The sequence below is a fragment of the Podarcis filfolensis genome (genome assembly GCF_964270895.1).
Source record: "Podarcis filfolensis genome assembly, chromosome: 3".
NCBI classification, from domain to species: domain Eukaryota; kingdom Metazoa; phylum Chordata; class Lepidosauria; order Squamata; family Lacertidae; genus Podarcis; species Podarcis filfolensis.
In genome coordinates, this window is record NC_139606.1 from 15,949,132 (window position 1) to 15,976,933 (window position 27,802).

The 27,802-nt window shown below is 41.9% G+C and overlaps 1 protein-coding gene across 8 annotated transcripts in view; it reads right to left on the reverse strand.

Annotated features, from left to right (window-relative positions):
* SEL1L2 (SEL1L2 adaptor subunit of SYVN1 ubiquitin ligase) overlaps window positions 1-27,802 on the reverse strand; it is a 51,244-nt gene that overhangs the window by 242 nt on the left and 23,200 nt on the right. For 2 of the 8 annotated variants that reach the window (XM_083607278.1, XM_083607271.1), the window contains exons 4-19: window positions 24,028-24,124; window positions 21,931-22,093; window positions 17,964-18,017; window positions 17,784-17,843; window positions 17,619-17,700; window positions 16,311-16,465; window positions 14,596-14,652; window positions 13,347-13,415; window positions 11,240-11,317; window positions 9,425-9,487; window positions 8,530-8,617; window positions 8,288-8,436; window positions 7,060-7,225; window positions 6,897-6,971; window positions 2,918-3,087; window positions 1,939-2,067 (exon numbers count right to left, since the gene is read on the reverse strand). In XM_083607278.1, the coding sequence (XP_083463404.1) occupies window positions 1,939-2,067; window positions 2,918-3,087; window positions 6,897-6,971; window positions 7,060-7,225; window positions 8,288-8,436; window positions 8,530-8,617; window positions 9,425-9,487; window positions 11,240-11,317; window positions 13,347-13,415; window positions 14,596-14,652; window positions 16,311-16,465; window positions 17,619-17,700; window positions 17,784-17,843; window positions 17,964-18,017; window positions 21,931-22,062 (1,527 nt within the window). In that variant the 5' untranslated portion in view covers window positions 22,063-22,093; window positions 24,028-24,124. The remainder of the gene's footprint in view (window positions 1-1,938; window positions 2,068-2,917; window positions 3,088-6,896; window positions 6,972-7,059; window positions 7,226-8,287; window positions 8,437-8,529; window positions 8,618-9,424; window positions 9,488-11,239; window positions 11,318-13,346; window positions 13,416-14,595; window positions 14,653-16,310; window positions 16,466-17,618; window positions 17,701-17,783; window positions 17,844-17,963; window positions 18,018-21,930; window positions 22,094-24,027; window positions 24,125-27,802) is intronic. The other 6 variants (XM_083607273.1, XM_083607272.1, XM_083607274.1 and 3 more) reach the window with 6 other exon arrangements.

The following is a 27,802-nucleotide window of genomic DNA, read 5'->3' on the forward strand; positions in this document are numbered from 1 at the left end:
CTTGGTCTGAGGTTCGTGGCATGTATGCTTCGTTCCTGGTGCTGTAACTATAATGTAACTATAACATCCAGATCCTATGCTGCAGGTCCTCCCCTCATCAGCTTTGCTCAGCTCCATAAGGGTGACTTTGACAGAAGGACCTACAACAGGCATAGGCAAACTCGGCCCTCCAGATGTTTTGGGACTACAACTCCCATCACCCCTAGCTAACAGGACCAGTGGTCAGGGATGATGGGAATTGTAGTCTCAAAACATTTGGAGGGCCGAGTTTGCCTGTGCCTGACCTACAACAAGGACAAATCCCCATGTGGCTCAGGATTTGGGTTGTTACCCCAAAGAGCAGAGAAAAGAGTTGAGCTACAATGGCATTCACAGAATGATCTTAATTTTAGACTGTGTCCTTTCTTCAAGAGAAGGACAGTTTAAGAATAAAATAGGCATACACTCCTTACCAAAGGATCCTATGCCATTCATAGTCAGGTTCTAGAGTTCTATTAGCACAGAGCATTTTCACGACATCATGGTTTCAATATACACTGCAAAAAATGCTGAGATATGATTCTGCCCACCAGTTTGTTTTGGTACCCGGGAATAACCTTAACAAGTGTGCATCCACAAAAAAGAAGAAGAAAAGGCTTCTGTTCATGGGGGTGGACATGGAGGATTGTTTAAATGCCAAACTATTTTCCTATGTGGGAGGGAGTCTCTGGCATTCGTACAGTATACACCGCCTTCCATTTTTGTCCTCTTCCTCCAGATTTGGGTGTGGGGGGAATCTGTACACCAATAGATAGGTGGAAGGTTCCAGTTTTTTTGGGAGAAGTAAGTTCCTCTCATGACAGCTGAAAGTTTCTTCAAGTAACACCTCCTCCTCCAAAATAGTGGAGGTTAAAAGAACTGCTACCTAACCATAACCCCTAACACTAACCACTAAGCCTCAGCCTCACCCTAACCGCTGATCCTAACCCCCTAAATCCTAACACACTAACCCCAACACCAGCCCTAACCCTCACCCTCCCTCACCCTAATCAACCTCTAAATTTAAACCTAACCCTTACCCTAAAACTTCTTAATCCTAACCCCCTAACCCAAACCCCAAACTTGAACCTCTAAACACAACCCTAATCCTAACCCCCAGCCCTAATGACCTAACCTGTACTCCTAACCCTAACCACTAACCCTAACGCTAACCCTTACCCCCAACCAAACCCTAAACCTAACTGTAACTGTAACCCCAACACACTAACCCAACCCTCTAACCCTACCCTAACCCCAACCCAACTGTAACCCTAACCCTATCCCAAGCTCAACTCTCACCCTCACCCTAAACCTAACCCTACCCAATCCTAAACCTAACAATAAGCCTAAGACAATCCTAACCCTAGTTTAGGAATTTGGTTTAGGGGTTCAGATTCAGGGGTTTGGTTTAGGGGTTCAAGTTTCAGGGGCTAGGTGTAGCTGTTCAGGTGTTAGGTTTAGGGGTTGGGGGTTCAGGTTTTGAGCGTTAGATTTAGGGCTTCAGGGCTGGGGTTTAGGGGTTGGGGAAGAAAGTATGAAAAGTTAGAGTCCCACTCAAGGAATGGCAAAGATTGCCATTAGGCTTAGTAGAAACACATTTAGATTTGCCCATCTAGCCCCACTTTCAAGATTTGATACTTAAAATCACACTTCTGTGAATTATACAGGAGGATTTCAATTTCATTAGGATTCTGCATCTGAGGAAGTCACTCCAGTGTGAAATTTCAATTAGCAACAACATTTGCATGTTGGGAGCATGTTAGGTGCCCTGAATCTTAAAAACTGGTCTAAGAGCATTCTAGGTTTGACAACTACAATGACTACAAATAAGAGTGAAGAGCAATTTCACAAAGAGGGTATCTTGGAACAGCAGGCCCTAATCAAATTACAAGAGGTTAAGTTTGTGTAAATCACACCTACCTTGAGAAGCTGAAGATCTGTGAACAAGTGCATCCCTTCTAGTCTTATATATGCTAAGAACACTGGTATGAAAGCATCTTGGTTTGTCTCAGCTGCCAGGTCATACCACCTTCTAGCTAAGTGTATATCCTAAAGATAGAAAGTCATTTCTAAAATTTGCAAGGGCTTTATGAAATATTTATGGTTAAGACACCTTCCAGTAGCAATGTCATTGTGGCGCTCTCAAAATCATTTTGATTGATATGATAAGGGCCAATCAAGATTGTCAAATTCTGTTGACTGAATCAGAATTCTTGCTTGTATGCATAGTTTGCATGCTTTAGCCTAAAGCCTTGGGGTGATTTACTATATTGTAAGCAACAGTTAGCCTAGAAAACTAGCGAGAAAAAGAATCACTATTTCCTCAAATGTAGTTTAAAAGCATATCTCAAGATCCAAAGCACTGCAGGTAGTGATCCCTTTTTGCATAGATGTTTGTCAGCAACCCCTTCCAACAGCATCTCTCTGAGCAAAACCAAACACTGTCTTCTGGGGGAAAATATTTTTGCATTCAGGGTGCAGAACCACTTTACACTTGTGCATGGCATGGCATGTGGAGCTAAGCCACTGGTTCATTTGTAGTTCCACATGTTAAATAAGACTAATATATTCCACCAATTGTAGTTTTATAGTCCATTAATAATGGTGGAAATTCTCATAATCTACTGACTTCTCAATTCTTTAGCTTTTCTGAGCTGTGTTCGTTATCCTGCTGTCACAGTCGAAGAACATAATTCAGTGTGTTCATTGTTCCTAATATACTGATGTGTTGGTCAATTTTTAGTCAAAACTGACCACATTTTTGGACAGGTCAAGTACCCTGCCCAAATGAAAATTCTGTGTCCCACCCACCTTGGTTCTTTAACTAGAATATTCACATTAACCAAAGTTTACTTGCAGAGCTAATGTTTGATGCAGCACCAGACGTAGATTATGTTACCTTAGGAATGCCTAAACCATATTCATACATATATGCCAGATTGAACATGGCTTGAGCACTCTGTTGATTAGCAGCAAGGTTGTAATGAACTGCAGCTGTCAAGTAATCTTTCTTTATTCCAAAACCATAGAAGTGGTAATCTCCCGTTTTAACTCTGGCAAATATATTGCCTGCAAGACAAATAGTTGAAAAAATATTATGATTGCTTTTGTGGCTGTTATTTATAATATCCCGCACCTATCAATCCAAGCTGGTAGAGGAAGAATTCTTGGTCATTGTCATTTGTGCCACCAGTTCTGAAGGTGGTTCTGAAAAGTGCAATTCAAACAAGGTGGCCTCCCTCCGAAAGAGGTTTCTGTGTATGCGTACAAAGACACTGGACCACATATGACACCTGCTTCTCCATCACTAGTGTTGACGTACTCTGTTTTCAGGTTCTTGGTGGGATCCCAGCTATTCGGATCACAAGTATTTATTAGAAATGTTTCTTAGGCTACCTGCCAATAAAACTTGTGAGGCAGCTTACAATGCAGTAATCCAATTAGATAAGACAGAGAGACAGTGATACATAGATAAAACAGCACTTGAAAACTAACCATAACAGAATAGTTATAACAAGCCTTGAGACAAAAAAAAAAGTCTGGAACTGCAATTATTTGAGAATCAGTGCCAGATTACTAGCTCTCATAGCCCATGTTGCTATAAATACAGTGGTACCTTGGGTTACATACGCTTCAGGTTACATACGCTTCAGGTTACAGACTCCGCTAACCCAGAAATATTACCTCGGGTTAAGAACTTTGCTTTAAGATGAGAACAGAAATCGTGCAGCGGTGGCGCAGCGGCAGCAGGAGGCCTCATTAGCTAAAGTGGTGCTTCAGGTTAAGTACAGTTTCAGGTTAAGAATAGACCTCCGGAACGAATTAAGTTCTTAACCTGAGGTACCACTGTACAAATGGTGCTATATTCTCACCCCTTTGTAACTGGGGTAGTCCTGTGGAAGAGGCCTCATAAAGGAAGCTCTTCTAGGGACTTCCCCTGCATGCAAAGAAAGGCTCTGGCAGATTGACCATTAGTGGGTCCAACAGTCAAGAAAGCAGTTTCTGCATGAGATGTAGAGGCGCAGGCGGGGCTTGTTCACCCGGGAAGGTAGCCCATCTAGGAGAAGGAAAACTCCGAACCAAACCTCCACTGTCTTGCAGGTGTACTTGTCTATGAGAAAGACTTCAGGCGTAAACCTCAAGGAACAATCCATATCCACTGCTTTATGGGACTTCTTTGGGAGAAGGAAAGGCTAAAAAGTATACCCTAAACAAATCCAGAGTGGAATGGCACCTTGTATGTTTCCTTCTGGCAACTCCTGCAGCCCAGCTAGTGCCAAATGTATTGCTTTCCTTTCCTTTGGATCACATCAGTGAGGCCAAGAGAGGAGTCTTGTCATTTGGGCAGCACAGGACCACCACACACACTGCCCAGGTTTGGCAGAACAACAGTACTCAGAGTTTACAGCACTGAAGTGTGCACGAAGTACATATTTTAATTCTTTTCCCTCTCCTGCTTCCTATAAATTCTTATAAATTCTAATTATTATTGATACAAAATACCTTTTCCTTATGGTCACCAATTTAAGCAATACATGTTACTACACATCATTTGACACAACTTTGTTAATATATTCTGAAACTTTTACCTCAGTATTTATTGTTATGAACATGAAATTTATTACGGTCAGAGTCCAGCTTGAGAAACACATTTATTGTTATGTAATTGTTGCATGTCATATGCTCTAATAAAGATAGGTAAAGGTAAAGGATCCCTGGACAGTTAAGCCCAGTCAAAGGCGACTACGGGGTTGTGGCACTTGGCTCGCTTCAGGCCGAGGGAGCCGGCGTTTGTCCACAGACAGATTTCCGGGTCATGTGGCCAGCATGACTAAACCGCTTCTGGCTGTGCCAGAAACCAGAGCGCACAGAAATGCCGTTGACCTTCCCGCCACACTGGTGTGCTTTCAAACTGCTAAGTAGGCAGAAACTGGGACAGAGCAACAGGAGCTCACCCCACTGTGCGGATTCGAACTGCCGACCTTCCAACCAGCAAGCCCAAGAGGCTTGGTGGTTTAGACCTCAGTGCCACCCGCTCCCAAAGATATACAGTGGTACCTCGGGTTACATATGCTTCAGGTTGCATACGCTTCAGGTTATAGACTCTGCTAACCCAGAAATATTACCTCGGGTTAAGAACTTTGCTTCAGGATGAGAACAGAAATTGTGCAGTGGCAGGACAGCGGCAGCAGGAGGCCCCATTGGCTAAAGGGGTGCTTCAGGTTAAGAACAGACCTCCAGAACGAATTAAGTTCTTAACCCACTGTATCCCAAAGCAAACTAACAGTTTAAAGAGGAAAATGAGTAAAAACAATGTTGCCAAGAATTGGTGCCAGATGAATCTCCCTGTAAATGGCATAAGACACTCTAGGCAGTCACTCAGTCACCACCTGCTTATCTTTAGGCAGAGGAGGAGGACATGGGAAAGGGTCTGTGGTCATTCCTAGGTCTGCTTAAGGACTAGTGGAGGACATCCTGCTGCTTTTCTATAGTGCAGTGGAGACTCTGGTCAATGCAAAGATCTAGTGGTCTTTAGGACTGGGGAATCAGAATGATGCTGGCAGCGTGACAGCATTTGTTCTGAAAATGTTCCTCTTTTGTTTTAACAGGATTGTTTGCACACTTTGAATCCCCAAACCGCAGGGATCGAGTAGGTTACAAATTTTAGTCTATGAAAATGGCAATTGGCTTTGGGAATACTTTGCCCTTCTATTAAAATATTTGATAGTAATTCAGGTATGTCATTTGGTGACATGGTTCTAGGACCTGGAACAAGGATGCCCTTGTTCAGATTTGCTGGCTAGTCTTTAATAGAATTGTCAAGGCTACAGCATTATTCTACCATTAAACCTACCCGTCCTGGTTAAGGAAGAACTCTAAAGAAAAACCAAGATCAAAGAAATGCTGAAATCTAAGTTCCTCATTGTGAGTCTCAAGAAATGGACAGGCTGGGATGAATTATGTCCAAGGAAGTGAGGCAAGCTAAGAGCACTCTTCATTCTGACATCTTAGAAAATTCAGTCACCTTCAGGGCATGGAAGACAAGGCATAGCTAGTTGATTTGCTTGAGCAGAAATTAAAGGTTCATGGTAGCTAAGTCTTTACTGCTCAGTGAGTTTACTTCTGTGCTCCAAACATCACGTAGAGACTTTGATAGGCATGTCAAAGAACTGAAAAAATAATTAGCTTGAATGAGCATGAGGTTGCATTTTTCAAATTATGCTCCCTTTTCTCTGACAGAATGTATGGCTCATATGAAATAGCAATGAAGCGAAATTGTTTAAACCATTCATTGCTTCTTTATATGTAACAAAATTAAGTAGAGGGCAATAAAAAAAAGTGAGATTGGTTGGGAATAAAGACAGCTAGGTTGGTGGGGGGTTGCCTATTCTTGAAGGTCACTTAACGTTCTATCGTCATAGGAATTATATTTGTTATTATTATTATTTATTAAATTTGTATACCACCCTTCATCCAAAGATCATAGGGAGGTTCACAACATAAAAATACAAAATGAGAACACAAAATACATAATAAAAGCAAAAACAAAGCTATAACCCCACTACGGAGATTGATGTAGCAAGGCCATGTAAAAGGAATAAGGTAACAATTAATATGCACATCATTCATTTTTTTACATTTTATTATTCAGTACTTTATAAGAAATGCCTGTGGGATTGCCATCTCAATGAATTAAGTGGAGGGGAAGGAAAATAATATCTAAATATTTTGTAACAGTGATTTTTAATGACTTATCGGTATTGTTGCATGAATGTAATATTTTCTTCCTATTTAACTGCAAGAGCCAAAATGGGGAAAAATATCATACTAATAAGAGTGGACAGCTAGGCACAGGTTATTTTTAACTCTGTTCATACCTTGATTTGCAGCCCGCTTCCATAAAAGAAGAGCCAATGGATATATCTGCTCTCGGTGGAGAAGTTTAACGTTTTCTGTAACAAAATATTGACATCATTTGTCGTAACACAATCACTGTGTTAAAGAATGCAAGTAAGCAGCATAAGATAAAGTTTCCCTTACCAGATTCCATAATGTGAGCTGAATTGCACTGAGCTACTTCATAGCCCATTTCTGCTAGAAGTGCATATTGAACAAGAGATGAATCAACATTGCCAGTCTGGTAAGCAAAGTGTGCTGTCAGGAATTTGTCTGACCATCTCCCCAGTTCACATACGGTTCTGTAAAGCTAAATAGCAAAAAAAGGACAGACATTAAACGCATACAAAGAGCACCAGAAGTTTGTAATTAACTCTGCCTTAACAGCAGGGTTAATGGAAGAAAAGAAGATTAAAGGGAGACACTAGACAGGGCAGTGGTTTTAAACGGATGCCACCAATGTGGACACAACGCTTCAGGTGGCAGTCCTAGGCATACTTACCTGGGAGTAAGCCCCCTGAAAACAATGGGACTTCTGAGTTTCTGAGAAAAAAATCCATAGGTTTGCACTATAAAACAAGTTCAGCATGTGTTGTGCTTAAATCTCCTTTGAAATCAATGCAATGTGCATAGCTTTGGTTGGATTGTGTCTCGTGTGTAATGTTTGTAAAACATTTCTTAGCACTAAGGACACAAATGCCATGAGGAGATGCAAAAAAAAAAAAAAAAAAGTAGAATTAATTCATCTACAGACTAGCAACTACCCAAAATCTTAATATTTTGTAGCCTCTTTGATAGAAACCTAACTTTGGAAGGTGGGGGTAATAGATGCCAGTGGAAGATTTTTTTGCTAAGTCTAAGTGCAAGAGACTCATGAGAAGAGAAGACTCGCTGGAAAAGACCCTGATGTTGGGAAAGATTGAGGGCACAAGGAGAAGGGGATGACAGAGGATGAGATGGTTGGAAAGTGTTCTCGAAGCTACCAACATGAGTTTGACCAAACTGCGGGAGGCAGTGGAAGACAGGAGTGCCTGGCATGCTCTGGTCCATGGGGTCATGAAGAGTTGGACACGACTAAACAACAAGCGTAAGAGAACATGTTTGCCATGGTTGTGGTTGGGCAGAAAAAAACCATAAACTATTCCTCCCCACACACTGTAGTCCTGATGCAATTTTGGCCCCCATGCCTGAATTTCAAGAAAGAAAACTCCTGGAATGTTTTTGAGCTATTCATTTGACATAAAGTGTAGTTTGACTCTGTATCTATTGCCACTGGGTGGTTGTTGTCTTTGGACAGCTGTTGATATTGGATGAGAACAACCATCAACATTAATATCTCAAAGGGCAGACTCTCAAACAGGGCATTACTTACTTTAACAGCATTCTGGCATGACCTGAAAGCTCCCATTCCCGTAGCGTACATTTCAGCCAAGTGATAAACAGCAAGGGGTTGCCCGTTTTGAGATGCCAAGTAAAAATATTGGAAGGCAAGTTTGTAATCTCTCTTGACTCCAGAGCCATCTGCAATGAAATATGATTTGGATTTTCATCAAAAATTAGGTAACTGAACCATGGGAGCCTTGACAAAAGGAAGAACTGTGCCCAGGGACTTACTGTGATACATAAGGCCCAGCTGAAATTGGGCCTGGGCATATCCCTTCTCTGCTGCTTTATGAAAGCATTTAAAAGCTTCACTGTGATTCTGAAAGGGAAACAAACTTATTGAGAGGTCAAGAAATTAGTTTCTAGTTTTGTGGAACACTGATGGTGGACCGCAGCTCAGAAGAAGCTGCAGCTGCATTATGAGAAGCGGTACTGATAACTTGCGGCACAATCCTGTACTTGAGATCTGTCGGCTGAGGGGTCATGAGACGTAGCACTAAGTCCCACTATGACAACAGAGCACAAGGTACACAAAGACCCTGGCTGAACAGCCCCTGTGGTAAGCCATTTATTGGTCTGTGCAATGTGCCTCCTCATTGGCTCAGGGGTGCTTGAAGGTAGAAACCCCTCCCCACCTTGACTACTGTGTGGTGGCATCCTAGGACCCCTTGCATGTAAAACATAAAACCTATTGAAATATACTCAGAGTCGCAAAGTGATTTCATGCTCTTTATTCAGCTCATAGTGGTGAGGAGGAATGAATGAAAGTCCCCTCAAGGTATCTGCTTTATATACATTATTTACACAATGGGCTGCACATGATTGGCTAATTCCGGAATTCTACTGTAAGCCAATCAGGTTGTGGATTCACTTCTATCTGGAGCATGATTGGGTGGTTCCTGCCAACCAATCATACTGCTGCATTGTTCTAGGACCAATCAGACTGCTGCATTCTGAATCCTATTGTTCTAGGACCAATCAGACTGCTGCAGTTTGGATCCTATTCAACTCAGTACATAACACCTATGTTTTAATTTTGGGGTGTTAAAGCCACATTAGGCCAAGCGTCTTATGGTTTTATTGGCTTTTTTTATTATGAAAAAGCTCTGATACACTGAAGACTTACCCGTGGAAGACCTTTACCACGTAAATAAATAAGTCCAAGCCCCCATAATCCAATGGAATTGCCCTAAATAACATATTGAGAATGTTTCATTTAGACATAAGAATAAGTTACCCACTATATGAAAAGAACCTATAAAGAATCACTGTAATTATGTGACTTAGTGTCAATTATAATTATTTACTGATTATATTTCTCGCTTGTTAACCAAGAGACAAATGTCTCCTTCGCCATATCTCCTCTGGACATTGTGTCACACCAAGTTATTCACATAACCCTGGTATGAGCAATAAACGGTTTAAAGGTAAAGGGACCCCTGACCATTAGGTCCAGTCGCGGATGACTCTGGGGTTGTGACGCTCATCTCGCTTTACTGGCTGAGGGAGCCGGCGTACAGCTTCCGGGTCATGTGGCCAGCATGACTAAGCTGCTTCTGGCGAACCAGAGTAGCACATGGAAACGCCGTTTACCTTCCTGCCGGAGCGGTACCTATTTATCTACTTGCACTTTGACGTGCTTTCAAACTGCTAGGTTGGCAGGAGCAGGGACCGGGCAACAGGAGCTCGGACGACCTAAATGAAGCATTTCGTTACACAATTGTGATTATTAATGCAATCTTATGCAACTCTACTCATTTAATTCAATTGGAACTATTTCCATTGAGTTCAATGAGTTTAATTAAGAGTAAAATCCTGCCTCCCTCCCCAAAAGAAGTTCTGATAGGTTTGCTCTGGAGGTAGTTGAAATGTTCATGAACATCAGTGTCATTATATCAACCCAGGTTGGTGTCAAAGACTTCACCAGACCCAAGTACAACACAATACACTATAGACAAAGAGAATATTCATTTTGTAGGACAGATGCAGTCTGAGCAAGTGTAATCTGAAGCCTACAAGTTTAATGGAAATTTTATGGAAAAGTTCCCCTCTCCCCCAATGTTGTTCATCACGTAACCATTTTTCTATACGGCCTTTTCAGTTGCTCCTACTTATCTATTACAGTCCTTAGTGTTGAACAAGTTAGTCACCTCTTACATAGCACCAATGCATCTGGTGTTTTAAAAGATTAAATTAAAGAGGCAGATGTGAGATGCCAGCAGTCTAAAAATACAGGCAAAATGAACAGTAGGAGAGGAATGAGGGGACAATGTACTTTGACACATGACACCCTCAATATATCTACAACTTGATTCCCAATTCAATATTGATGTGATGAAATCACCATGAAGCAACACGTTCCTATAACATTTGTGGGGTCAGTCTCTCTTTCAAATATAACCTTGAGTTGTTAGATCTGAAAATTGCTTCATTAGTTACAACAATTTGTATTGTTTTGCACTCATAGCACTGAAACATTTTGTTTGTTTTATATATTAGCTGCTTGATTTTTCATTTTAAAAAGGCAACCCACCTCTAAGCAGTTTACATAAAGCTGTGCAAAATATTCCATTGACTGATCCTGTTGATGTCTAAGTAACAACAGGGAGCATTCCTCAGTACCAGGAAAAATATGCAAGAGATTTTTTAAAATGAAAACTCAGAGTCTAGAGCACCACCAATGGGAGCTTCCACAGGCAGAAGGTTGACAAACCTAGTATAATAGGTTAAGGACATTTTAAAGAGCAAGTACAGAAGGTTAATCATGGTGTGGTTTGATTTAGTGCTTGTAATATATAAAGTTAAAAGTTGATTTGAAGCAGTGATTGTTGTGATCTTTAATTGTCAGATTTAACTGTATTCCTAAGAACAATGTATTAATTATAATTAATTAAAGCTGCTACTTTTTTTAAAAAAAAGAAAAAGAAAGAAAATACAATACCTTCTCTGCCGCCATTTTGAAATACTTCAAAGCTGCAATGTTACTCTGAGGCACTGTAGCACTTCCTTCTAAATACATCTAGACAGGATTAAGAGGGGATATTTCTTCAGATGATGGTGACCATCCATGGAAATGCCTCCTCTTGCCATTAAAAATTTGCAAAACAAACGGATGAAGTTCCTCTGAATTTAATCCTATTTTGCACTTTTACTTCCTGTTTTCTGTTTGACTCTCTGTTATGTATAGTGCTGGGCTTTCATGAGTCATTTTAAGGAAGATTTGAGGAATCTTTAGCCCTCCAATGTTACTGAACTTTAACTCACAATATCTATTAGCCATGTTTGCCAGGGCTGATGAGAGTTATCTATCAGCAACATCCAGAGAGCTGAAGGCTCTCTAGGTTAAGGGACCCCTGACCATTAGGTCCAGTCGTGACCAACTCTGGGGTTGCGGCGCTCATCTCGCTTTATTGGCCAAGGGAGCTGGCGTACAGCTTCCGGGTCATGTGGCCAGCATGACTAAGCCGCTTCTGGAGAACCAGAGCAGCGCACGGAAACGCCATTTACTTTCCCGCTGGAGCAGTACCTATTTATCTACTTGCACTGGTGTGCTTTCGAACTGCTAGGTTGGCAGAAGCAGGGACCGAGCAACGGCAGCTCATGGGGATTCGAACTGCCGACCTTCTGATCGTCAAGTCCTAGGCTCTGTGGTTTAACCCACAGCGCCACCCAGGTCCCTTGAAGGCTCTCTACTCCTGCTTTAAATATACAACTATAACACAAGCAGCTGAACACATTGTGTATTTGTTTCCAAAAGGAATACCCACAGCTTACAGTAACATAACAATTCTCTTTTTTTTAAATACCAATACCTGCTTAATAATAATTAATATTAAATTTATTACCTGCCCTTCACCTTAAGGTTCCAGGGCAGATTACAACATTACAACACACATTACAACACAATATAAAATACACTTTAAAATGACTTACAAGTAGAGAAAAAAAGTGGGTGCTAAAAATATACATCTCAAGTGTCAAAAGCAAGGACAAAGAGGTGCGTCTTGAGGAATCGCCAGAAGCTATGGAATGAAGGTATCAGACACACCTCTCCGGGGAGGGAGCTCCACAACTTACAACCAGCAATGGCATGAATTTTCCATTTGCAAATTGAAAGACTCCTTCTCTTCATGGAAGGGCTTTCAATCCAGTGTAGGCCCCCATTGGCAGAAGGATCAGAGAGTGTTTTTTTCTGATCCCCTTTTCCCCTCCAGTCCTCAGTGTCAAATCTTGAACTGTTCCAGTTGGTCTCTTAAGCCCTCCAGAACAGATTTTCAGGGTGCTGCAAAGGAGAAATAAGCCAAAATTGCCCCCACCCCCAATTCTGCCAGCAGCATCTCATGGAAACTTGGAGTCCACACCATTGATTAGAAGAGAAGCACTTTTTTGTGTGTCTTGTTCTTAAGCTGACCAGGAAATGTCAAGAAATGGAAGGAGGAAAGAAATGTCAAGCTCTCCCCTCAAAAGTGTTCATGCCTCTTGAAAGTCCTCCTTAAGTTTGCCATTCTACTTTGAAGCACAACACTTCAAAGTCAATCATGATATGCCTTTGATTTTGCATGCAGAGATACAAGACAGTCAGATCCCTTTGGCCATGATCATACAGCAGAGCTTTCCAAACTGTGCGTCATGACACGTTAGTGTGTCAGCTGCAGTGTGTAGGTGTATCACACAAATGCTCCCTGCATTCCTCCTGGGACTGGAAAGGGGTTAGTTTAACCTCCGGTTTGCTAGCAAAACTGAATTAACTGTGTTGCGAAATGATGCATGTCTAAAAAGTGTGTCTCCAACATGAAAAGTTTGGAAAGCTCTGTCATACAAGATAGGTGAGAACTGTAGTTTAATGTGGTCTTAAATGTACAACTGAAGATTGCCTCTTCCCTCCTCCAGTCTCCTCCACTCTGCTTTGACCACATCGCAAGTAGCTTGTATGTGAGAATGGCCCCAATCCACTGCAGCTGGACTCTGCTTGAATGTGAGGAAACTACAAAGGACCATAGATGGGGTCTCAAGCCAGCAAATTAATCCCAAGAAGCAAACATAGGTACCTTTCCCAGGAATGCCATACCATGTGCATTCCCTGCATTCGCTGCCTTTAGGAAATAGTAGAAGGCTTTCTAAAGAAAAAGAGCAGAATAAAGTGATGACTGATATAACAAAGTTTCCAAATCAAGGTATGCATTCTCCTGCCTTGACACCTGTTCATAGTTACACAGGCCATATTGGTGCACAATAATTAAAACTGGCATCTTTATGTTCTAGTAGTCTGTACAAACTTAGATCATATGCCCCAAATGGTATTGGGGTTCAATCCATAATGTCTCCAGGCAGGGCTGCAAATGTCAAATCTGAAGCCCCTGGAGAGACACCATCCACTAGGGATGGAAGAATCTGCCCATTTGGATCTCTTAGTTGCTTATTAGTTTTTCCATCTTAAAATAATTTTTTGTCATATGAGCAGCAATTTGCAGTTTGTTTTCAAATCCCCATGAAAATTATTCTGCATTTTAGTGTGACGTTTTTATGAAGTTTTGACTATATGTGCATTTTTGCAAGCAATTTTCCTTAATGTGATATGTTCTTGTATGTTATTTTAATGCACATTTCACCCTAATATATGCATTTTTTAAAGCACTGCTTGATTGGTGAGCTGCATTACAACTCAGATGTGTGTGAATTTCAAAGGCTGGCTGTGTGCGGGGGTTTTTTGTTTTGCTTTTAATTGTATCAGAAAGTGTGAATTTGATTAATTCAGCTTTACATGCTAACTGAACTGAAATTTTTCCACATCCCTAGAGCTCCGAAGAGCCAACGGCTTGACCTGGTATAAGACTGCTCCCTGTGTTTGTTTGCTTTTTTAGTCCCATTTTGCTGCAAATACATAAATCTTAGGTTGTGGTCCAGAAGGGCACTCACATATGCCTACCTTTTCCTCCTTAAATAATGCTTTTCTGAAACTGCTTTAAAGAAACCCTAATTTTCTGCTGTCAAAACTCCCAAACTAAAAAAGCACTCTACACATTTGTTGCATAAATGTTTAAAAGAACACACAAACTCACACAGCTGGCATTTCTGTTTATAAAAACCTAAGCACCAGCTTCCTAAATTGGTGCTTGAACTCGGAGGAAATGAAAGACCGTGCTAGATTCTCAAAAGGATGCCTGTTTGAACAGGGGTATTACTTTGTGATCTTAAACACGCTCATTGGAACCATCCCATTCAAATCAACCAAATATACTTCTAAAATTTAAAACTGTAAGAGCACGGCTTTCATCCTTCTAATCTACCTGCACTTACAGCATGATCTCTCTCGAGTCCTTTCCTTCCGAAGAGATGCAGCTGTCCTAGATACACCTAGAAATAATTATTTTAAAAATGAATGTCTTGTATCTTTTGGAGCCAAAAGTCAATGAGCAAGAATGGCCCAATGTCACACCAGCAAACACAACAAAATTTCCCCCTTCCACCTGTTTTTTCCAAGCCTCCAGAGCAGATTTTGTATTTTGCGGGTGCACAGAAAACTGCAGGAGAGAAGAGAGGAAGGGGAAGTCCCATTCGTGCAAATGGTGTCAAGAGAATAAGACTTGGGCACAGAATTTATGGCAAAGGGTCTGTGGGGGAATACTAGTCTGAAGGATTCAGCTGCCCTTCCTGGGATCTTATTTAACATTAACTTACTTTTTTAATAGAAAGGGATAAAATAACAACAAACACACAACATTTTTGGTTGGTTGGTTGGTTGGTTGGTTGATTGATAATTATGTCCCACATCAGAGTTAAAAAGGTGGCTAACAGCATTTTTTAACATAGAAGACCAAACAATTCAACCACTTATTTATTTTTAAGCTTCCAGAAGACATATGACTTCATCATTGTTAGACTCCCTGGGAAGCAGATCTATCAAGCAGATCCTGAAGGTGAGGACGAAATAGGACCACAGTGGGGTGGGGAGAGGGGAGAAAGAGGATTGGTGACAGCAGTTTCCATGCATTTGTCACTTAATGCCACACTAATCTGCAATATTTGTAGGCTGAGGGTCAATTATAATATTCCTAGTAAAGATAGGGATTCCAGTAAATAGGGATTCCACTACAGTTAGATCTGAGGACACAGGTGGCGCTGTGGGTTAAACCACAGAGCCTAGGACATGCCGATCAAAAGGTCAGCAGTTCAAATCCCCGCGACGGGGTGAGCTCCTGTTGCCCAATCCCTGCTCCTGCCCACCTAGCAGTTCTAAAGCACGTCAAAGTGCAAGTAGATAAATAGGTACCGCTCCGCCGGGAAGGTAAATGGCGTTTCCGTGCACTGCTCTGGTTCGCCAGAAGCGGCTTAGTCATGCTGGCCACATGACCTGGAAGCTGTACGCCGGCTCCCTCGGCCACTAAAGCGAGACGAGCGCCGTAACCCCAGAGTCAGCCACGACTGGACCTAATGGTCAGGGGTCCCTTTACCTTTACCTTTACAGTTAGATTTATGCGGGCAAAGCCTTGCATCACATAGCACAAAAACACAAAGTGGCTACATTCAGTTTAGATGGCTTTAATAGAGGATTAGACAAATTGATGGATGTTAAGGCTATCAATGGATACCAAGCACAATGACTATGGTATGTGCTACCTCCACCACTCGAGGCAGTAGGTCTCTAAATACCAGTTGCGTGGAATTGCAGATGGGAAAAGTGCTGTTGTGCTCAGGTTCTGCTTTTGGGCTTCGCATGGGCAGTTGGCTGGTCACTATGAGAACAGGATGCTAACTAGATGGGCCTTGGACCTGATCTAGCAGGCTCTTCTTATGTCATTATAATTGCTGTTTTTATTGTTTTTGTTTTATAGCATATTTTAATTATGGATTTTTAAAAAGTGTTTTGATTGAATTATTTTATTGTGTATTTTGATGATGTGTGGATTCTAATTGATTTTATACTTGTAAACCACTTTGAAGTCAGGTAAGCAGTATTAACAAATTAATAAATAATAATAATAAATAGGCAAATAGAAAGGAATGTCTCTTACCTGTATCTGTGTGTCTCCTCTTTCAGCCAAAAACTTGTAGTACTGATGTACATCCCAGTCCAAGATTTCTGTATCAAAACCCAGATTTTCTGATCTTTCCATCAGCTTCACTTTTTCAACTGGCTTATCTTCATTTTCTTCTAATTTGCTTGCAACTAATAATAACAATAATAAATTCCAAGTAACACAAATCAGAACAACCGCTTCCTACACTCTGAGAAGATTTCATTTTTCCTTTCCATGATGTAGTCAATGTAGTACCCTCCAGATGTTCTGAACGAAAACTTCCATCACTCTTGACATTGGTCATGCTAGGTCACCTTAAACACAGTGATGGAGGAGGCAGGTCCAGTCTACTTGCCCCACCACCCTCACACATGTATTTACAGTTCCCTAATTGTAATGCCTGCATATGGCTTCAGTTAACTTGCTTTGTCACTTGGGACTATATTTTAGTACAAATAAACATGACAAGAAGAGTTTGGATTTAATATCCTGCTTTATCACTACCCTAAGGAGTCTCAAAGCAGCTAATAATCTCCTTTCCCTTCCTCCCCCACATCAAACACTCTGTGAGGTGAGTGGGGCTGAGAGACTTCACAGAAGTGTGACTAGCCCAAGGTCACCCAGCAGCTGCATGTGGAGGAGCGGAGACGCGAACCTGGTTCCACAGATTACGAGTCTACCGCTCTTAACCACTACACCACACTGGCTCTTTTGTTAGACAAGTAACTGGATCCTGGGATTAGGGCCGGCCCACCCGTGAGGCAAGGTGATGTGACTGCCTCAGGCAGCAGGATCCACAGGGGCAGCAGATTTGACGTCCAAGGAAGGCATCGTCTGCTGCTACTGCCAGTGCCATAGTGGCAGCATCAGCTGCAGCTTGCTCCTTGGAGGCCAGATCTGCTGTGTCCTTGGCTGCCTCCCCCAGTGCTGCCTCTACAGTGGCCTCTTGGTGAAAAGGGGGTGCTGTTGGTCCCCCTCAACCTTCGTTCTCAAGGTAGACCTTTATTCCCCCCTTGTTCCTGATGCACATCATCACTAATCCCTTCTTCCCTGGTGGGGGTGGAGGGTGCCATTCTCAGGTTCACCTCAGGTGCCAAAAAGTATTGGGCCATGCCTGCCTGGAATCTTGGAAAATTTGTTCTTTTCATATGTTAATAATTTGAGTGAGAATCGTGTCCTCTGCCCCCACTAGGGTCTGGTATTTCTTAGTCTTTAAGGTGCCACAGGACTCTTGAAAGAGCAAACAAAAACAAAAGTGGCACTTTCAAACAAGGCAAGATACAATAGATGAAGGCCACCTACTGTAATCTGCAACTTTCTTGTAATAAATAAGTGCTGCTTCACAGCTCCTTGGAACATTGATTCCTAACCAGTAACGATAGCCCTGTTGGGGGAAAATTCACAATTATTTTAATTATCACTCAAGCCTCTAGAATTGGAAATAGTGAAAATATGTGATTTACAAACCAAGATCATCTGGGATATAAGATTTCCCCCATTACTTGCGAATGTGTAGTAAACAAGTGCCTAAAGAGGGGGGGAAATAAAATCATAAAATCATGCCAGGTTTTTCTTCTTCGAAAAACACAAAATATAGATGAAAGACTTCAATGACAATAGGGTAAAGTCAGCACAGAATTTTATTACCTTTGATTGACTGTATTCCACTCCTATTCCATATGAAGACAAGAAACCTAATGCCTATGGGGGGAAATAAAGTAAAAAGTTCGGTCAATCCTTTTGCTTTTCAGTTGCTTATATTGTTAACAGTTGTCTTAGGCCCAATTCTCATGCGGTAAAATTATCTTTAAGTTATTTTACCATGTCAGTTTCATGTAATCAGGGCTTAGCATTAATGCACTTGTGCAGAGAGTCAGCAGGTATATTTACTGCAGCCCCCCATGAAATGTAGAATGAAATTTTCCGAAGTAGTAAATGTTTATCTGGGCTCTACCATTTCAGACTGCTTACATGACTGAATGCTTCCTTCAACCACTGAGAGGACCTCTAAATTCTCTGCTTTCCTTATCCAGGGACAACATCCTCAGAGGTAGCATGTGAATTGCAGCCAGGGAAAGTAAGGCAAACGTAGGCTTGGCATTTTGGGCAAGAAGTGCAAAGAAAAATAAAATAAAATGAAATATATAAAATATAAAATATAAAATATAAAATATAAAATATAAAATATAAAATATAAAATATAAAATATAAAATATAAAATATAAAATATAAAATATAAAATATAAAATATAAAATATAAAATATAAAATACAAAATACAAAATACAAAATACAAAATATAATAAAACCACATTGAGATGCACACAAATGTGTCTACATTAAGGGTTGCATCCAATGGCATTACTCAGGCAACTCTTAGTGAATCACCATCCCTCTTGCAGCTACCCACACCTCCTAAGCCTTGGAGCCCTCCAGAAAGGTTGGAGGCCCTCCAAAACAGATTCAGGTGGTGAAGACTGTAGGAGAAGGGATAATTGAAAATTGCTTCCCTTCTTGTTCTGCTGATGGAAATCTTACTGTCAGCTCAACAACACCACTAGATACAACCCATAATCTAAAAACGTATGCAAATATTTTATTTCTTTTCCCTCTGAAAGTGTTGTAATCCTAAACTTGAAGAGGACCTAAGAAGGCTAGGCGTTGGAATTTTTGAGAACCGATATCTGAAAATGAAGCTCTCAAAATGTGAAATGGACTTTCTGAAAATGGCCATCACAATTGGGAGGTATAAGCAGATGACAAAAATATATGGGGGCAAACAAACTAAAGCGAGAAAGTCAAGGCAGAGTATGCTTAAATAAGAAATTTTCATGAAGCCGTCACATTGCTCATGTCTTTGAACAATGACACATAAATATATGATACAGACATTTTCAGGTTACATTAAGGCAATATAGGAGAATACTATGTGAACACACACATACGTGTGTTTTCATATATTCCCCTTTGCAAATTTTCTGTGCGTAACTATGTAAACATCGCACTGAGAACAAAGTTAAAGTGGCAGACAGGCTGTGATGTGACTGTATATAGACTCCTTGAGGCACAGGCGTGTGCTTCGATCTTTGTACAAAATGAATTCTAGATTTATTCCGGCCAGTCTTGGTTCAAGGTTATAGATATGGACAAGATTAATTGGTGGAACATTGTGTCACAGAAAAGATGTAACATGGAAAAAGTAATGGTGCTTCTGAATGAAGAAAAACTAAATTTCTATATCACAACTTTGTTCCTCACAAATAGTTATAAGTTTAAAATAGGTCACTGAGCTAAAATTTAATTCAGGGATGTCCAGCCTTTGTATCTTCAGACATTCCGTTTTCCAGACCATGGTCCAGAGGATGGAAGTGTATTTACAATGTAAACTGACCTCCTCCTATGGTCAGGATCCACAATAAAGCTGTGCTATTTAGCTGTTTCACAAGGAAATGAGGAAACGTATGTGCTTAGGTGTAGTGTTTTACAATATTAAAGCGATGCAACATTAAACAATATGAAAACATTTCCCCTTTCCTCTGAAATGTTTCTTAATGATACTCCTGAAGATACTATAACATTTATTATAATGTGCAGTTCTGCACATTCCAGAGGAACACTAATGTGACACCTTGGAGACAGAAATCCTTGTTGTGGGATCACATTTCATGGCCCAGAACCTATAATATATAATATTTTTTTATTTATACCCCGCCCATCTGGCTGGGTTGCCCTAGCCACTCTTGGCAGATTCTAACACAAATAAAAACACAATAAAACATCAAACATTAATAGTAACAATCTGATCCAATATAAAAAGTCACAATAACTTTAAAATAAACAAAACAGCATTCAACAATCCATCAGTCTAATAGTAAACAGTAAAATTAAAGATCAGCAAATAATAATTTAAACTGTTTATGCTTATCAGTTACAATAAAAAACAGGGGTCAGCAAACTTTTTCAGCAGGGGGCTGGTCCACTGTCCCTCAGACCTTGCGGGGGCCCGGGGAATATTTGGGGGGGCGGAGAACGGTGGCGGAGGGACAATGAGCGGCGCGTGAAAGGGCTCTGGAGAGGGGCTGCTTAAAATGGCAGCCGCTCAAGTGCTGCTGCTGCTGGCACCAACAAAGCCCAGCCCCCTTCCTCCTCTAGGCAGGGCGGGGAGAAGCCAGGAGGGAGGGAGGAGGCAGCAGCGGTGCCGCCGCTGTGTGAGGGAGAGGGAAAGAACGTGCACACTGGCGATCCACGCGGTGATTCCTGGACCGTCCATGGGCTGGATCCAGAAAGCAGTTGGGTTTGATCTGGCCCACAAACCTTAGTCTGCCTACCCATGATAAAGAATTACTAATCTATAATCAAGAAAAATAACGGCAAATCACAATGCATAAAATACCACAAAGCTTACAAAATCATGTAAAAGGATCGAATTGAAAAACAAGGACACACAACTTATAAAACTATTCTTAAATAATATCCCATGACTTCTCTCTTCCCAGATGCTTCTGCTATTCTCAAAGTCATGGTCGGGATAGCCTCCCAGGGCTGGAGTGTGGGGCAAGGCAGGTGGAAAAGCCATTGCCTGGTGACCATAAAACAATGAACCTGCATCACGTGATGCCCATGGACACTAATCCACAAAAGCTTACAGCACAATAAATATGTTACAGCAACATCCAAGGTTGGTCATACTGAGAATAGACACAATGAAACCAATGGACTCTATATATGACTTAGTTGGATATCATCCTTCCTGTCTAAGATGCCACAAGACTCTTTCGTTTTTCTTTCAACAAAGCTTTCACTCATCAGAACTCAGTTGGAAGATAAGAAACCCTGGCAGGAGAGCCATGCATTATTGAAATGATGAGTGGACTGGAAAGCTTTTGTAAAGCCAATGTGTTTTGGCACATTTGGTCTATCTGTTCTTTAATGACCCATAAACAATTCATGTATTGCTTTTATCCATGTATGTGCACACAGGAAACAATCAGACACATATGCAAAATGCTATGAAAACCTAGACAAAAGATTCAACAATCAGCACAACTTGTGAGATGCCTCTTCATGTTCTGCAACAGAGTCATGCGAAAGGAATGCAAGAGGAGATCCATTTGTGATTTCTTAGACAAGAGACTAGTCTGAGCAACTGAATTTGCAGCCGATCTCTTAAGCATAGTTGTTTTTTTGCTATTATTTTGTGTCATCCATAAATCCTTTTCAATTAAAATTGATAATTTGCCTCAAATCAGAACATTTTAGACACACGAGCTAGGTGCAAAAATATAATTAGTTCTTATATCTTCAATTCTAACAACCGTAAACATTTGATTTTTGTTCCATGGAAACCATTGTCTACCTTCGGAGTGTCTTCAGTGGAATAAGGACTGAAGCCTTGACCTGGAATTTTATTGAACAAGGATTTTAGAAGATGTTTGCTGAACACACCAGATAGCCTCTTGAAATCAGGCAATTTAATAAATAATTAACTTTATATCCCTACCTTGTTGACATTTCTTGGCTGAGCATAAACACCATCTTACCTCTTTTCAAATATTTATGCACTCTAAAGTAGACTAGTGCCTGTTTAAAGCTTTAGCTAATTAAAGAGCACGTACCGTCTGGCCTTTATGAGATCCTTCGTCAGCTAAAATCTCATACAATGATACAGCTGCTTCTACATTTTGAGGAACATTATTTCCAAACAACATGTCAGATGCCAGTTGCTCCATAGCTTTCTGGTTTCCCATTTTTGCTGCTTTGACAAGGAGCCGGTGGGCTCTGATACAGAAACACAAAGTTCAGATTTAGTCCGTCGGTTATGGAAATTTCTCATCTATACATAAAACAGGAATTTATTCTGCTGTAACTTTGCATTAGAAGTACAACACCTTCATCATATGGTTCATCACCATAGACTGGGCCGTCTTAAGCATATGCAGCACTGGGGTGCAAAGATCTGCCTGGCACCCCTAGGTTGCCCAGAGTTGTCAACCTTTTTTTAGGGGGGGGCAAAGTTGTTGAAATAGTTGTTTACCTTTAGACGCGGGGACTCACAGCACCAACCAACAGGTGTGCCAGCGCTCCATGCACAGGAGTGTACATAGGTGGGTGCGGGTTACATGCTGGGGGGGGGGGCAAAATGTTGGGCAGCACAGTCGCCGCGCTGTCTGCCCGCTGCCTCCCCCCTGCTGCATGGCGGCTGTTTTGGCTGCACGTGCAGCGCTCGGAGCACCGTGTAATGTTGTGGGCACTGCACAACGCATCCTATTGCATACACCAAGCTGCGGGTTCCTTTGCTGGCTTTTCCGCTGTTGGAACATGCTCCCAGCGCTGCCCAATGTGGGGTGCCAGCGCAGAACAATGGGGAAGGCAAGTGGCAGCAGAGGAAAGATCTCCAGATGGGATCCATGTGCTCCTATTCATCGGGTTTTGTTGCTGCCATCGGCGCTGTCGGCGTGCGGTAGATCCCATCTGAAGATGTTTCCTCTGCTGCTGCTTGCCTTCCCCATCGTTCTGTGCTGGCACCCCATGTTGGGTGGTGCTGGGAACATGAGCCAACAGCAGAAAAGTCAGTGTGGTGTAGTGGTTAAGAGTGGTAGACTCATAATCTGGTGAACAGGGTTCGCATCTCCGCTCCTCCACATGCAGCTGCTGGATGACCTTGGGCCAGTCACACTTCTTTGAAGTCTCTCAGCCCCACTCACCTCACAGAGTGTTTTTTGTGGGGGAGGAAGGGAAAGGAGAATGCGAGCTGCTTTGAGACTCCTTTGGGTAGTGATAAAGCGGAATATCAAATCCAAACTCTTCTTCTTCAAAGGAACCCACAGCTCGGCGCACGCAACAGGATGCGTCGTGCAGTACCCACAATGTTATGCGGCGCTCCAGGCGCAGCGCCGAAACAGTTAGCCGCCATACAGCTGGGGCAAGAGCCAACAGCAGAACGGAGCGGAGAAGAGACCGTCGGAGTGCCGCAGGCTCTTCTGCTGCAGGCAGCTCGGCGTGAGTTCGGCGGCAAGAGTTGGAGTCCGGGGAAGAGCTGCCCACAGTAGAAGAGCCCGCAGTGCTCTGACAGGCTCTGCTCCGCTCAGCTGTCAGTAGGTCTTCCCCTGACTTCAACGCTCAGCCCCGGACTCTTGGCCTGGCACCCCTAGCACCAATGGTTAAGACGGCCTTGACCATAGAGAATTTCAAATCAGGAAAAAGACTGAACATAGCTGTGATTTTCCTTGGAAGGCTATTGGGACTGAAGCAGAGCCTAAGTACAGTTTGCTGCTCTCCTCCCTGTTTAATACTAGTTATGTTTAGTACAAATAAGCACGACATAATATGGTGTCCTGCCATTGTCCCATTCATTTGCTGATGTTTGCAGGCTGCATGGAAACAATGAACATGGAATGTAATATTATGTGTTTATTTCACCAAATATTACATGGGGCAGATGTGGGTTGACACATGGCTGATTATAAAAGGACCCCTCCATAGGTGTGCTTCATAAGCCTACCACTGCAAATCTCTACAAGAAAAACTCACTCTTGCATTGGCAATGGAACCATACAAATTAATAGGAAAGGGAGAAACATGGCCACATGTACCTATTCCATCCTTCTAAAGTCACCAAGAAAGACTGTGCCAGCCATGTGCCAGACCTGCACATAAACCGATTTATGCCTTCTCTGGGACTGTGTTAGCAAAACAGCTAAGCCTACACTTACTTTTCTGTATCTTCTTTGTTTTTGGAATGCTTCAGTATTTTGAGGCTTCTCTGATAAAACTGACGACCTTTGTCCTTTCTTTCCACCTCCTCTTCCACTAGAAATGTGACCAGAAAAAACACTGTGATGCAACTCCACGATGTATCGCCAGAGATTTAAATCATGCGCTCTTTTGATAGGGTGCATGTAATAAGCAACATTTCTGTTTTCAAATTCTGGTGAACGCTAGAGTGGAATTTAAATATAAGGTTTCAAACAAGATTTGCGCATGAATTGAGCCACCCTTAAAGCACAATGCATTTGATGTAATACAGTATGTGGTTACTAAAGATAGCTTATACTGCCAAGCCCCATTAAGCATTTATGAATCCCCTTCACTGAAAGCACTAGAGTTAGGGCCTTAACCCACCTACCCATTACAAGTTTAAATAGGAGTGCATTGTGCCATAGCAATGAGTGGCATTTATATCCTCAAACCTTGATGATTTCTAATTGTTTCCATGGCTCTCATCCCATCTCCTGTCTGCTTTCAAAGTTCATTGGCCCTCTCTCTTGGATACACACCCTTCCTCTTCCTCCAACACATACACAATATTTCACAAAAGCATACATGTTGGGTTCTTTCCCCAACAAGTGGTAGCCTTTCTTTTTGGCCCCAAGGCTCTCATCATTCTCTCTGAAATCTCATCTCCTCCTCCATCACTCCAGGAGCCAAATCAAATGAGTCATAGGGATTCTGTGGCCAGATCTCCCATCATTTTTCATTTCCATTCTAAAACAGCCATGCAGAGGCTCTGAATTTTTTTATTAGAACATGGCACCAGGAGAGAAAGTGTTCAACCCTTACCTCCTACAGTTTCCCTAGCCTAATTCCCTTTCCTCAAAGCTGTTGTTATTAACTCCACTGAGGGAAATATACACTTAAACTTCCCCAGTATTTTTTTTTTCATCAGTAGGACAAATATCAGCTACAGAGAGAAGTGAAATGTTGGACTTAACTTCAGATAGACTTCAAAGTAATAATAAAATGAATCAGTTTTGATCGCAGATATCTCACACTGTGTCTACTTTGGTTTTAAGATGCTGTTTCTTCATTGGAGTGACAGTGGGGGAGTCACTTTTCTGAGGTGTCGTTCCTAGACACTGCTGCAACATTTAAAGGCCCTAAATCATGTGGTCAGGGCTAACCACACAATTTCTTCCCTTCAGATTATGCTTGCTTGGGAAAGGCCCACTCAACTATCCGCACCTAAATTGAGGAGGGCAATTAAACATTCCACCAACCTCAATCTGCCCTCAGCCTCCACTTCCTGCCTTCTTATTTACATCCCGTCCAAGGAGCAGGCACTGGCTGCCAGCTTTGTCTTCCTTAGTCTCAGTGTTGTCCTTAGAAGGAGGAGGAGCAGGACAGAGCCAAAACTAGCATTTGCTGGCTTTGTCCTTCATTTGCTCCAGCTTTACCTAGCTTATAGGGGCGCGGGTGGCGCTGTGGGTTAAACCACAGAGCCTAGGACTTGCCAATCAGAAGGTCGGCGGTTCGAATCCCTGTGACCGGGTGAGCTCCCGTTGCTCGGTCCCTGCTCCTGCCAACCTAGCAGTTCAAAAGCACGTCAAAGTGCAAGTAGATAAATAGGTACTGCTCTGGCGGGAAGGTAAATGGCGTTTCCGTGCGCTGCTCTGGTTCGACTGGACCTAATAGTCAGGGGTCCCTTTACCTTTACCTAGCTTCTGCCTTCTGCCCCACCAGACTCAATGGGCTTTAGCCATTGCTGCCCATAACTGTATATTCATAGGAAACTGCCTTATATGGAGTCAGGCCATTGACTACACCAGAGCTTTCCAATCTTGTCATGTTGGTGACACCCCTTTTAGCCATGCCTCATTTCGCTACACTGTAATTCAGTTTTACTAGCAAACTGGAGGTTAAACTAACCCCTTTCCAGCATCAGGAGGCGCATGGGGAGCGTTCACGCAACACACCTACACACTGCAGCCGACACACCAATGTGTCGTGACAGTTTGGAAAGCTCTGGTTTACACACACTGGCAGCAGCTGTCTACTGTCTTAGAAAAAGGTCTTTCTGAGTCCCACCTGAAGATACCAAGGATTGAACCAGAGGCCTTTTTGCAGGCAAAGTGTGTACTCTACTACTGAGTTACGTTCCTTGAAGAATAAGAAGAAAGGCTGGCATAATTTTATCCTCCGCAATTGTCAGGCACTGGGCAAATTCGAATATATTTATCACACTTAGTTAAAACAAACACCTCATAGTTATGCACAGCTAGAATGGTACACAAACTGGCTTCTGTCCCTAACTAATGCACCATCTTGTGCTTGACAAGTAGAGCATGCCATTCTGAAAGAGAGTGTCCACTAGCAACAAATATGTTGTAAGTGTCTAATACTAACTATAAGGCACATGGGATCATGCTGACATAGTGAGCTTGGTGATGGCTATAATGCTACTGGTGCTTGCCTGCATTTAAGCTAGGAAATAGGTTGGGCAGTGTTCTGAGCAGAAAAAGCCTTTCTTTCTTTCTTTCTTTCTTTCTTTCTTTCTTTCTTTCTTTCTCTGTCTACAGCACAGGGGAGGATTTGTTGTAATTTTGTAGGCAAAGCGTAAACCTACTTTCCCTGCACGCTGTGTTCACAGGGCGGGGGAGAGAAATTACTCACACACCTGTAATTTGTTTTATTTAAACCATGACATGATTGGGAGGGACACAACTAGCGTCATGTGCATGGGCATTGCCAGTAGTTTTTGGAGGGCAGGCCTTTTGTTGGGGGGGGCAGAACCTCAGTTTGCTATGTATTTTTATTGATTTTTATTGGTTGGGGGGCAGCTGCCCCTCCTTGCCCCCCACCCCCGCTGCACCCATGGTCATGTGTAATTAAGCTCTTAAGTATGTGGAATCAAAACTCTAGTGCTTATGAAGTTTCACATGGATGTCTTCTATAAGGTGAGCTGAATGGGGTTCTGCAATTCATAACTAGATATTTATAAAGTGTCAAAGAAAGTTCTGGATAAAGTTTGCATCAATTCACAAATTGCTGACCATTTCATTGTCCGACCTAGTTTCCCCAGTTCTGTCAGCGCTTCTTGCTCCCGAATGTTTTTGCTCTTCTGATATGAGCAAAAATAGCCAGTCATGCCACATTTTGCATTCTTTTAAAACATGCAGTCAAGTTGACAAGTGCATCTTCATGGATTCCTATTTTTCAGCGGAAAATCAATATTGACATTTTTTTTTAAAAAAAGCATGGGCTTCCAAAGAGGTGTTTTTTTGTGGTGGTTATTATCTAACTTATGTGAAATGATCGATAAACTATTCCTTATTTTAATTAAGAGTAAGAAAATTCGCATTGAGATTATGATGTTGATTATCAGCTAACATTCTAAGAGTGCAATCCTAGATGTGTCTGCTCAGATGTTAAGTCCTGCTGAATTCATTGGGACTTACTCCCAGATATGTGTGTATAGGATTGCAGGCTGACCTGGGAGTAAGTTCCACTGAACTCAATGAGGTTCACATTCAGGTAGATGCAATTGTGATGTAGCAGTATTTTATATTAGATTCCCTCTCTGCTGTTAGCTCTTGGCTGGCCTTCAAAAAGATGCATGCATTCATTTAAGACTGGCACTGGGGGAAAGTTGTGATCTTGTGTCTTCAACAGCTGTGTGGCATACATTCAACATGTTAAACATTTCTAGTATATAAATACAAATATAGGAAAACCTTCCCCTGTTCAGATTCTGTCAGACATTTTATTACA